Source organism: Caloenas nicobarica, chromosome 14 (assembly GCF_036013445.1).
Source record: "Caloenas nicobarica isolate bCalNic1 chromosome 14, bCalNic1.hap1, whole genome shotgun sequence".
Lineage (NCBI taxonomy): Eukaryota > Metazoa > Chordata > Aves > Columbiformes > Columbidae > Caloenas > Caloenas nicobarica.
The window spans coordinates 17,010,603-17,023,568 of NC_088258.1; the positions used below are offsets into that span (position 1 = coordinate 17,010,603).

The 12,966-nt window shown below is 40.2% G+C and overlaps 1 protein-coding gene and 1 long non-coding RNA gene across 2 annotated transcripts in view; one reads left to right on the top strand and one right to left on the bottom strand.

The window, feature by feature from the left end:
* The window catches only part of LOC135994246 (uncharacterized), a 23,367-nt gene extending 21,195 nt beyond the window's left edge, over nucleotides 1-2,172 (top strand). Inside the window, exons 2-3 of the long non-coding RNA XR_010606971.1 lie at nucleotides 1,626-1,949; nucleotides 2,061-2,172. This is a non-coding gene — a long non-coding RNA (uncharacterized LOC135994246). The remainder of the gene's footprint in view (nucleotides 1-1,625; nucleotides 1,950-2,060) is intronic.
* Nucleotides 1-11,421, bottom strand: part of ERCC4 (ERCC excision repair 4, endonuclease catalytic subunit) — a 16,493-nt gene extending 5,072 nt beyond the window's left edge. The window contains exons 1-8 of the mRNA XM_065644676.1: nucleotides 11,236-11,421; nucleotides 10,179-10,359; nucleotides 6,946-7,141; nucleotides 5,907-6,114; nucleotides 4,668-4,848; nucleotides 4,194-4,322; nucleotides 3,504-3,614; nucleotides 1,754-2,345 (exon numbers count right to left, since the gene is read on the bottom strand). Coding sequence (XP_065500748.1) covers nucleotides 1,754-2,345; nucleotides 3,504-3,614; nucleotides 4,194-4,322; nucleotides 4,668-4,848; nucleotides 5,907-6,114; nucleotides 6,946-7,141; nucleotides 10,179-10,359; nucleotides 11,236-11,409 — 1,772 coding nt within the window. The 5' untranslated portion in view covers nucleotides 11,410-11,421. The remainder of the gene's footprint in view (nucleotides 1-1,753; nucleotides 2,346-3,503; nucleotides 3,615-4,193; nucleotides 4,323-4,667; nucleotides 4,849-5,906; nucleotides 6,115-6,945; nucleotides 7,142-10,178; nucleotides 10,360-11,235) is intronic.
* Between the last annotated feature and the right edge of the window lie 1,545 nt (nucleotides 11,422-12,966).

The window sequence follows — 12,966 nt, forward strand, 5'->3', positions numbered from 1 at the left end:
ACTTAAGATTAGTAACAGTAAGTGCCTGACAAGCTAGTATTTGCCTTAAAAAAGGCAAGTGAAAAAAACACATTTTTCTGTACAGATATTCCAAAATCAGCAACGAGAGTTCTCGCAGCCAGAGCTCCCTCTCCTCCCCACGCAGACACACTCACTGCAACTCTGGATTCAACCAGCGTGGACTGAGATTCAGCCACCGTTCAGTAAGGACACAAAGCAAGGATAATGGAGGAGTGACTTTCTTACTGGTTTTAAAATCTTCCCAGTAGAATATATGTAACAAACTAAAGAGTCCGCAATCATCCTGGGTTAGGAACAGCAGCATCCAAGATTTAAAAATTATATATTTGTACAAGGAAATAGCAGGTTCTGCAAAGAACAAGCTGTCATTTATCTTGCAGAGATGAACACACCAACAACTGAAGTATTATTCCACAAACGAGGATTTATATGGAACATAAAAGAATTAATAATTACCTTAAGGAATTAATTGCCTATAGCTTTTCAGCACAGTCATTTTTTTCCAACACGTTTTAATGGAGGTGTTACACATTTGGACAGACTGGCAGGGTTTGGAGGCTGGGCTGTGGAAGGTGGCCCTACCTAAGGCAGGGTGGCACCAGATGAGCTTTAAGGTCCCTTCCAACCCAAACCATTCTATGATTTTATTCCTATTACTTTTTTCATGCGGTGCATCTCCTAGCCCTTACTTGCATGACTGCACCTGATTTTCTCGCTCTGAACTGTGGGAACATGATGCTAGAGGTAGATACAACACATGCTGATTAGGCAATTAAAAATAAAATGCACAAATAACCCAGTAATTATCCTCATGCAATATACTTTGCGAGTTCTTTTATTTGTATCTGCACTAGAGAGTCCTTACCTGGATGTCAGGTACAGACACACTAAATACTGCCAAACTGATTTCCATTTTCAGTTCTGTTGCATATATACAAATCTTTGACTGCAACATTGCAAGTGCTCTGTTAAATTTATGCAAATAATTCTCATAAGGTGATTAAAGTAGAAAGCATTATAATTCAAGAGTAATAATTTCATACACAAATAAATGGTGTTTCAACTGTAGTAAGTAAAGCGTGTTCATTCTAAGACTTAAGAAATTTATTTTCAGAGAGGTAGAGGTATAGTTTACTGTCTTCAAGAAATGCTGTATCAGGCAGCCATATAAATGAAAGATAATGCCAAAAATCATAGTATATTCGATTCTAAGTTTTCTGTATTTTTAATTAATCTGTAACACCTGTTCTTAAAAGCGAGTTTTGCAATTTACAAGTGTATCAAATATATACACACACACACACACACAATATGGAAGTATAACTACAAATCCTGAGAGTAACTGCAAATACTTCTCATTTTCTTTATTGCATTTTCCTTTTTTTTTTTTACAGTTTCTGAATTACTGGTCTTCAGCATGACCAGACATCAGGAAATCTGAAAATTAATTAAATCCAAAATGAAGCTTATTGTGTGAAAACCATACCTACAGAGGTGGTTTGAAATGAGACTACAGCACCTCGAAATGGATGTATTGCCACTAAGATCATTTCAGCAGAGGTCTTGTAGAAGAAGGAATTAACTTTTTTTTTTTTCTTTCACAGGTATGTTTCTGCTTTTAAGGAACTAAATACCCGCTGGGAAGTAAAAATTACTTTTTGGTTACATCAGACATTATGCCTTTTTTTTTTTCTTTCAATAATAAGAGGGCTAAACAGGAATCAAAACTTGCCTCAAAGGCTTCCCAGGCCTGCTTGCCTTGTAGATCTCCAGCTGCCGAACAAAACTCAGTTCTGCATCATATAACACAACGTATCTTGGTTCTACTTCGTGCAGTACCCGAGTGAGTGCATAGGGATCAGTGCAACCCTGCAACGGATGAATAATTGTCAGTGGGTCCTTGAAAATACCATAGTAACAATCCGAGGGTAAGTTCACATGGAAATCTTCAGGAACGGTCTCTTCAGTATTATTTTCTGGGCTACTGCTTAATTGTTTGTTGTCTTCTGCCTCTAACTCCTCTCTCTTTTCCTCCTCAGCTTTCCCTATCATTTGGATTATAGTCTGGTCTTGCTGTTTCTTGTTTTTATTTTGTTTTGAAGAAGCGGCGAGCTTGGCTTTCTTGGCTTGAGGCCCAGTGTCTGGTCTGGCGTTTCCTTTGGACTTGATGGCTTTTCTGTCCGCAATCCACACTTCTGCAGCTTTCTCATCCTTTCCGAAGGTTTTATTATACAGTCTTGTTAAAAAAGCTTCTGCTCCAGCAATAATATACTCCCTGAGCTGTGCACAAGCTCGGTCATCACTGGCACAAATAAGCACTTGCCCTGCAGTCAAGAAACAATATCATGTTTATTATCTGTTCTGCTGTACTTCTTCTCCAGCTACAAGACATTCCTAGAGCAAATGGTTTTTAACGTTCCCAGACGCATGCCTGTCAAACGCCATCAGTTTGGTTGTCACAGTTGCTCTGGACTTTCAGGGAGTCTAAATTGCGTGAAGTTTTGTATCAAACGAGGTTAGGGAACCTTAATGGAAGTTCAGCATTTGCTATCCTTACACTATATAAATGAGTGAGGTTTTCCTTTTGACCAGCTGAAGCGAGGCAGATACAGCACGCGTTGAAATATACTGACAATTACTTTTTTTTTTTTAACATGGAATAAGAGAGAACATAATTTAGACCATTCTAATTTAAAGCCTTTGTCAGTTGTGTTGAAGAGTCTAAAAAATACATGTTTCACACAGTATTATTGACATTTGTGGGCCTTGAATAACAATTTTCCACAAGCTGACTCAGATTAACTCCTACAACACTAGGTGAGAGAGCCAGTTCTCATCCAGAGTCAGAACACTGTGGGTGGGAGAAAAGAGCACTTTTTTACCCTTACTATTTCCTAAAATAAAACTTGGTGAAATTTCAGGGGATGAAAAGCCCTAAAATAGGAAAGGCAGCAAAGCTGTTAGTTAGAAACACACTTGCCTTCTACATTCTAGTCCATTTAGCTGCTTCTCCTGGAGAAGCCAATTTTCAGGTCCACGAGAAGAATGTGAGAGATGGAAAGGGCACAAGACAGAACCCCCATTTTTTTTTTTAACCTGAACTTGAGAAACAAGTGAATGGTACCTTGACTATTATAAATTTCCACCTTGTTAGTTTTATTGATTTTGAGACTAAGGTATCAATACAATATTGAAATGTAAGTTAAAATATTTTTCAGTAATAATACAGGTTCTTTCCTAAACAGCATTGCATAGCAAGCAGCAGCATTTCTCTTTTAGAACGAGAACTAAAGAGGAGTTTATGTAAAACTATTTAGTTTTGCATAGTATGTGTACACATATACTTAAAGTTGTCTGAAGTCCAAAAACTATTAAAACTAGCTCTTTAATAAACTACAGTAAAGAGTTAGGCTCCTTCTCTCAAAAGTCAAGTAGAAGGCTGGCTGTACTGTGAAAATTCACATTGTTTAGTGTTCTCTTACCTGGACCACCAAGGTCTTCACTGTTCTTATTCTCATTTTCAATCTCTTTCAGTACTTCTCTCAAAGCTTCCCATTTGGGGTTACTTTCTAGAACCAGTTCCCTTTTCAGTTCTGAAACAAAGAAAGAGTGAACACAGCAGCTCTCACAGCCAAAATACCCTTCAGAACTTTAAATTAGTGGTTAGATGTCAATGGCATGATGGTTGTTGGCAAATACGATATTCAGCAGCCTACGTGTGCAACTTGTTATGCTAATGGGTTGGACGGCACTCTTACAGAAACATGTAAAAATGGTGATAAGTGCTTTAGTGAAGCGAAAAGTTAAAATATTCACTCATTCTTCAGTTCTGAAACTCCTGATTACATTTTTTTGATAAAAGCAACAGCAGCCTCCTACCCCTTCACATAAAATAAAAAAGGTCAAGCTAAACACCAATGTAGTTCCAGAACAATTCCACAGAATCTCTCCCAATGATCCTCTGAGCAAGCTTAGAACCCCTTACTTCTTTGTGACTCTGTTTCTTGTTGTTTATTATATACTTTTTGAACTAAGATTCTGTCTCAGCTTATCCCAGCTAACAGATTGAGATCTTGAGCTGTGTATGATCATGTAGGGAATCATAGCACAAGTAATAATATGCAGAGCGTTTGAAATCGTGTGACACTCTCAAAATTAGGAATGATCAGTACCATTTTCCTTCTTTACATCACTTTTTTCAGGGACTTTGCCTTTCTGATTCAGTTTCTCATCTGCAATGCGATAAACTCTAGCTCGAGCATTGACAAACATTGAAGTACTGGAGTCAAGAAACAGCCAACCTAAAGAGGAAAAGAAAGCAGCAGTAGTTTGACATTTGCAACGTGTACATGTTTCAACCCTTTCCAGTAAAAAAGCCCCAACCTCTCCTCTGGAATACCCGTGTTACCTGCTTGCTGTGTAATTACTAGATTAATACAAGACAGAACTGTAATGCGAATCTCACACTGTTAAGTAACAGCAGTTAAGTGGGAAGATGAAAGCATTATCTGTCAATAAAAACCTACGTCCTTATGGCTGGTTATATAAAACCTAATTAGATACTTTCTTATGCTTGGGAATGTTAATTAAAAATGTCAACATTTCCCTGCTTCATGCATTAACTTGTATGGTTATTCAGCATTTACCTGAATTTTCACCAAAAGCTTTTTCACTTGCTTTCAGTGACTCCAGAAGATTAAGGAAAGTGATGCAATCATACTGAGTTAGGTACAGTAGCAAAGTACGTAGTATCTTCAAATCCTGGACCAAAGATTTTGTCTTAGCTCCAAGCTGATGCCAGAGAGGATCTAAATAGTGACGTATTGTCTAGAAACATAAGTTGAGAAGTTCAGGATGTCAAATATATAGTATATTAACCAAAATAATTTTTTTTACCTTTTTAGGGAATGCCACTAGTTTATCAAAGTTAATAAACATATCTAATTCAAGATGTGATTGTGAGGTATTTGTTTTGATAAGCAATCATTTTTTGCAAAGTTAACATTATATAGATGCCTTTACGTAAAACATTTCGACAATTAGCAGATGTATATCACTTAGTGCTTTCAGTACATACTTTTCCTCCCATACAATAAAAAATACTAGTAAAATAAAAACCTCCTTATTTCACTGGTACTGGCCTGCACCTTTAGTATCTAGTATCCTTTACTTAGGCAAAGTAAAAAACATTACAAGGTCATCAAATTTTCAAAATAAGTACCATGCAGATATGCAACCTACAGAGCACAAGAAAAAAAATTTCAAAATATTTAAGTACAGAAGGCCTCACATCAAGATTAAATCATGGGTAACAAATAACCATTTTCCACTATGATGGCTGAAGTTTCTGATTTTACCCTACAGAAAGCATTGGTACACCAAACATTGCATATCTGCCAAAAATAATGCACACACAATTAATGGCATATGTTGGGATTAAAAGATACAACGGATGCATGCATGTGCATATTACGTATTGTATACAGTGCTGCTACTGGGGAAAATAAAAACTGCAAGCAGGAAATTCAAGAGGAAAAAACCAAGGGGGTTGTGTGGAAATAACTGCATAGTTATCTCTGCAGTATTCTGAGCTGAAATCAGCCATCTTTATGCTACTAACACACCGTGAATCAGGATTTCTTACTGTAGAGACTTTGGAAATGAAGAACAATAATACAAATACACCAAAAACCCTCCTGGCAACTGCATCGTCACTATTACAGATGAACAGTTTCTGTCCTTGTACCAGAAATAAACATGTCATGGGAGAATACTCAGTTGCTGATGGTTCTTTATTTTACACATAATATTTTTGTTTGCATGGCAGACAGTTTGAAGATCTACATCCCTGTAGTTAGACAGAGCAAAACTATCAAAACGGTTACCTTGTCAAAAGGTTTACCAATAGCATTTTCTAAAGATAGATCTTCTACTTCAAGAGCTGGATTGTAACGTTTGAGTTCTCTCAGGCACGCGTTCAAAATGTCCAGGATTGAAGTCTGGATAGCAAGCATAGCAGGAGTCATCGACACATGGATTTCCACCACTTCAGGTTTATGCTTCTCTAAAAATGAGTTCACCGCTACATGAAATCTAAGAGGAAAACAGCTTATTAAGATTTACATGGATGGTTTGCTTGACCTGCAATTATTCAAAAGTTTGTATAAACTACAATTATGCTTGTTTTAAATGTAAACAAGTAAGTTAATTGCAAAATAAATCAGTTTCTACTGATGTGAAGACTGCAGTCTTGTGAACAGCCTCAGATAACCACCTATGCCACAATTATAACTGTAGTCATTCTAGTGATGCGAGCCTACAGTGCTGGTGAATGATCCGTGGAAAACTACTGCACTAGATTCTACATCATTATTACACGTAACAACTATTAAACAACAACAACAAAAAAATCTCGTAAAAGAGAAACTGGAAAGGGTCCATAAATGCTTTGGAATCACATGGATCCACTAGCAGATCCTGCGACGTTCCTGACTTGCGACGACAAGTAGAAAGAGATCCATCCACGGAGTTTCATCCCAGTGGGAAACAAAAGCCTCCATGAATGGCACAACTGACAGACTCTATTCCTGTTACTTCATAGCTTAAGTAATCTGTTTAATAAGTGCAGTTTTCCTTAAATTATTAAGAATGTAACTTTCTGCTGTGATTTCTATTGCCTGGAAGGACAGCTATACCATAGGGTTCGGCTCTTTACACATTTAATTTTGGTCTATTTTGAAAAATACTTAGAGAAATTTAGCATCTTTAAGACCACTTCTTCTGTCAAAAACCAGATGAAATTTGTTTGGGAATACAAGAGGGAACACAGATTAGCAGTGTGGCTACTTTTCTTTGGAACCCTTTGTAACATCCTTCATCTTTCTTTTACGTTTCACTCTCCAATGAAGTAAATAGGTGCCTTACCTTGGCCACAGATAAAGTTTGCTGACAAAAAGATTTCTCATCACTCTTTCCACCTGGCAAAAGCCAGTGTTAAATGCAACCGCGTTATCTGTAAAAGCTTTAATGAAGCCTTCCTTATTCTTCTGGCGGTAAAGTCGCAAAATAAATGCTTCCTGACAGGACTCAATGATTCTGTGCGCTTTGTATACCAAAATGCCTGGCAAAATAAAAGGTTTTCAAGTTACAAGTAAAGAAAGCTCCAATTTTGTATAGATTTCTTCCTCAAAACTCTTATTAATTTTTTTTTTCTTAAATAAAGTACAATAGCAATTTAATTTTTCTAAAATGATGGTTGGATAAACTTTCCAGAGTTCAAACCAAGCAATTCCACAGTTTCAGTACCACGGAACCCCCAAATAACAGAACTGGGTTAATGATGCATCTTTAGCAAAAACAAACAAACAAACCCCAAACACGACACAAACCAACCGACCAAAACAAAACCACACAAAACAAACAACAACAAAACCAAGCAAAAGAAAAACAAACCAACTCCCAAACTTGTGCAGGACTTCTTATCTTTGAAAATTCTTTACTCCTAAGGCAAAACTTGAGCCTTTTTAAAAGGGTAAAAGGAAACGCAAGACACAATTTCACAACAAAGAAAATTTGGTATGTTCAAGATTGTGATGTTTGAATTATTTTGTTAGAGAAGTTCTGGAATTACAGACTTGCCAAGTACGTTTCACTGGCAATAGTTCAAGTGTTTACATAATCAAAGAACTACTGAAAACATTTATTTTGCTTTTCTACACCTTCTGATATTCATGTTCAGTCTCGAGGACAGAAAGTACGATCAGCTGTGTGAGTACACCTCCAATGTCCTTCATGGCTATGGGTGTGTTAAGAAAAAAAGATCCATTTTAGTACAGAGAAGTGAAACAACAGTTTAACTACATTAAGTCCTTGAGGTGAACACTTCCAGGATTTGCACTTCACTCAGCCAAGCCCTGTTAAAACCAAGCCTTATTTTTTCTTACACTTCATTGTGTTAAATAGCACATTACATTTTTTTCACTCCCCCCCAGCGAAGTGAGGCCTCTGTGGTACTTTTATCTGCTCACAGCTTCCAGTGAATGATAAATGCCTTTCGAAAATGGAAGCAAAGGACATCAAACATCACAGGTTTTACATTGTACCAACAGAAGCTGACAAACTTACAGTGCGTTTCATTTCTGTAACAAATTTCTTCAACTCAGCACCCAGCCATTGTTTTTGACATGTGTTTGCTTTGTAAATTAAAAAGCATTTATAAGAAAAAGAATTCCGTGTAACTGCTGCCATTCATGATCAAGTCACGGAATAATCCACTACAAGGTATTTTTCTGTCTAGATATTCTTGCATCTCTCCTATGAAGCAAATTTTTCAGGACATAATAATGATCACACTGATTTCTGAACACGTTCCAGTTTGTCTTCTGACTCTGCAAGGACCTTACGGGAGACATAGACATTGTGTTTACCCTAATACCTCCCTGCTTTCAGTCAATATTCCTCTGCTTTGAAGTGAGTTCATAATGCCGTGTAAGCCTTGGCAGAAACAACTTGCCACGCTTTACTACAGCACCTTGGATCAGTTTTACTGTGCTATTAAGTATATCATTTCTGTCTGGCCCAAACCACCAGGAATAATAATTCTTTGCTGCAGTGATAATTTCTGACCTTCATTTAGCTGAATTTATGAGTTCACCAGATGTTAATTCACATGTGACTCCACATCGATTTTATAAACATTTGTAACACCCAGCGAAATAAAAAAAAAGTAAAGTATGTTCATGGTAACTCCTCAAGAAACACTATTACGAGCTTTTATTGTACAATTTCACACACAATGTACGTTTCCGACAGAACTCCGTGTTACCCACATTTCAAATGAAGCAGGTCTGTCAAGGCTGCTGTCACACTGACCTCTAGTGGCAATGCAAAAACTAGTACAACTGTCATTCTATCATTCTAGGACAGGGCTATTTTTTAAATCTTCAATGTATTTCTTCTTTTCATACTGGCAGAGTCCAAAGGTGGGGTTTTTGTTTGTTTGTGGGGTTTTTTTGTTTTGGTTTGGTTTTTTTGTCCTTCCTCTTTGGTAGGGCAAAAAGGTAGAGAGGAAGCAGTCAAGGGGAAGACGAGAAACTAAAGTAGGTTGCTCAGAAAATGTGTTCACATTTCTAACCTAGAAATAGCAGAATTGACAAATCTGGTGTCCTTTGGCTCCAGCGTAAAACTGTTCGAACTGTTTCACAGATCGGAGCTTGTCATACCTTGACTAAAAGGAAGAGGATACAGTTTCTGAAGCGGAAACTTACATTCTTCTAAGCATTCAATATTCAGTTATATTTAGCCATTAAGATGTTAACATTTAGATAGCAGTAAAATATTCTTATATTCCTGGCTCTCTGATATCTATTTTACTAGCTCTGCAGGCTGTAACAGGGTTTCCAGCTTAGACAAGAACATAAAAATAGCAGTGGCTGGGGGAGTAGGGGAACAGAACATGAGTGGGAAAAGATAACGCATCTTTCATGTATAACTTCTACATAACACCAAAAAAGGTCCCGAGCTATTCCCAACATCTTTACAAGGATAGTTACAGCATTACTTCAAAATACTGCTATTCAGATAGTGTCCAAGGTGCGTCCAGACAAAGATTAGTAAGATATTGCTATTTTTTGATGGGAAAAGCCATCCGGAGAAATCTGTTCATGCGAAAAATAGGTAGTGTGCATTGTTGATAAAACATGACATCCAACATCAGTTTTAATCACAGGCCATTTAATCATAGGCCAGTGTCCTATAGACCACAGGACACTATTTCCCCAAGTTCAATTATTCTCCTTTAAAAGCCAGTATGAATTTCATGTTTTTTATGTCAAGAGCATAATTTAACTGCTCATTTGTTTTGTAGCCAGCTACTGATATCAGAAAGCCATACAAATGCATGATCCAATATCTAAAAAAAAAGGTGGATGTTTTCAAATTGTATGATTAAGTCAAGCAAGCTAGTTTGGAGCAAAGAAAACAATTTAAAAAACCCCAAGAAACAAACTACATATTTGCTCATTTTATCTCAGTCTTTGTGGAGAAAAAAAGGAGTACTTCTTCGGCCTCAATACCAGCTAGTAGAACTCTTCATACAGAATTAAGCTTTGTGTATTTTCAAACAGAACAGTCTCACCTTTATTTCATTAAACTCTTACCGGTAATGAGGTTTGCAGGAATTCTGTCGGTAAGGAAATCTACCACAAGGATTCGACTTGTTGCAAAGAAGACTCCTCCTTGTGTGTAAAATTCATATCGAGTATTGTTTGTAATTTCATTGGTAACACGCCGAGGAAGATGAACAACTCCGTCTGACCTCAGCTGATCGATAAAATACTCCTAAACCAAATGCAATAAAAATGCAACACTTCATTGTGGTAACTGATGAAACTTTGATTACACATACTCTGGTAATTTTGAGAAGCTGTTGAAAACACATTAAGAGCATGACAGTATAAGATACTACCTAACGAGGTCAGAATTACCATTATTTTTTTCTACTTAGGTATGCTTTGTCCAGTTTCAAACTCCCCCAGTGTGATTCAAAAATCTATGTATTCTCAGTACTAGCTACACAATACTTGAACATTTTCTTATATTTTAATAGCTCTTTTTCAGATAATAGGCAATTTTAACACCGACTTAACAGAGAACTTGGGAGGAGGTCGTTGTTTAGTCCACCCACCGGCTAGCAAGGACAACAAGAGCAGGTAGGGCACATACATCAAGCTTCACCATATGAACTCCAGCCGTGAGATTTATTCACTTCGGGTCACTACAAAAAATCCCCAGAACTTCACCTCCTGATGGCGGGAGCTCTCCCCGCTCCCAGGCAAAACACAGCAGCATTTTCTGTACAAACAGGACAAACCCGTCTGCAAGTTTCACCCCTTTCTGCTCGCTGGCTGCTCACTGATTTCTGCTATTTACAGCTTACGGAGATAAGGTTATTATTATTAGGACACCATCGCGCTGCATGAGGAGAAATTCGGGCCTTGATTTGATCCCAAACGCGTCTGGTCTGACAACTTCTCCTCAGGAACCGCAAAGCCCGGGGCGCAGCGCCCAGGCCGGGACCCGCTGCCCTCCCCGGGCCCTCCCCGGGCCCTCCCCGGCCCGGGGCGCTGACAGGGCCGCTCCCGCCAAACCCGAGCGGCGCGGCCGGTCGGGGTGAAGGGGCGGGGCGGGCGCAGGCCGCTGCGGGTCTCCCCTCACCTCCTCGGCGGGGCCGGTGTTGAGCACCAGCACCAGGCTGGCGGGCTCGCAGTAGAGGCGCAGGAAGCGCAGCAGCAGGCGGTCGACGCCGAGCCCGCGGGCGCAGACGAGCAGCCCGTCGCGGTGGAACAGCTCCAGGAAGATCTGGCTCTCGTGCTCCAGCAGCGCCGCCATGGCCGCCGGGCAGCGGCGCGCGCGCGGCAGCCGCCGCCCGCTCCCCGCCGCTGAGGCGGCGCCCCCTGCTGGACCGGGGCGGCGCGGTCCTCCTGGCGAGTTTTCCCGCTTCGAGCGCGAGGCGGCTGAGGCGGAGCGGCGGGGCCGCTGAGGCGGCCTCCCCACGGGCCCTGGCGTCGAGGCGACGCCCTCCCCCTCGTGTGTGTCTGCGCGCACAGTGCAAGCGTCAACGTGAGGTACGGGGGCTTTTCCTCTTTGTTACAAATTCTTTGTTACTGATCAGTTGCATTTCTTAAGCAGCAAAACCCGGCTTGACTGAAGTCCGGCCCGTGTTCCTCAGCCAGGGCTCTGGTACCTCAGTGTTTCCCGGTACCTCACGGGTCAGTGTCCCGAACAGGCCGTTGGGGCCACGGTGCCTGTCTGCAGCCCCTCGGACGGACAGTTTTCCTGGGCTCGCTGCAGGGAGATAGGACAAGCGCCAGGAGCACAGGAAACGGCCTCCAGTTGCGCCAGGGGAGGTTGAGGTTGGATCTGGGGAACAATTTCTTCCCCAAAGGGCTGTGGGGCATTGGAACAGCCTGCCCAGGGCAGGGCTGGAGTCACCATCCCTGGAGCGGTTGAAAAGGCGTTTAGACGAGGTTCTCAGGGACGTGGGTTAGTGCTGGCGTTGGGTTATGGTTGGGGTCGGTGATCCTGAGGGTCTCTTCCAACCCAAATGGTGCTATGATGATGAGGTGGACGGAGCTGGGGCCGGGCCAGAGTCACCTCTGCCGCAGAGCGGGGAGGACGGCGCTTTGCGAGGGTCGCTGGCGCAGGGACAGCGCGGCCGCTTCCCTCACGTCAACGTGGGGAACGTGCTCCGGACCTCTTATTTATACTGGGTATTGATTTCCCAATATCATCTCCCTCTAGTAAAATGCCATCATCAGGGCAGTGAGACACACTCAGATGAACACTCTCAGTTCTCTCTTTCACATTGTCACATGTTGGCGCTTGCAGTGTGCAGTGTGTTGTTGTGTTTTGGTTTTTTTGTTGTCGGTTTTTTCTTTTTCTAAGTAAGGGAAAATAAATTGTAGAGCTGCTAACATGTTCTCTTTTTTGCATATTTATTCAAGTTGACACCATTAATGCAGATGCACTTTACAGTGCATTTGTAAATTTGCCACAGGCTCAGGATTATGCTATAGAATCTTTTAATATAGGAAAATTTGAAATTATTTTATAACATATATATTTGCATTTTAATATGCAGTAGGACTCAGAGAAAAGTAGAAAGGAGTATTTTTAAACTGGCAGAAATTAATATAATATTGGAACTATTTTTGATTTAGCGCATGCATGTGCCATATTTCTGAAACTTTATGCTGATACCTGAACACTTTTTTCTTTGCAAATTGGATCATATTGCCAACTGTTGTACCAAATACCGTACTGTGGTTCTCATTTTTGGTTGGCTGCTACTAAACTCTTTCACATTTGCGTTTAAAACTTATTTTAGACCATAAAACAAGGGTGTCCAACCCGTTTTCACCAGGGGCCACAACAGCCTTGCGGTTG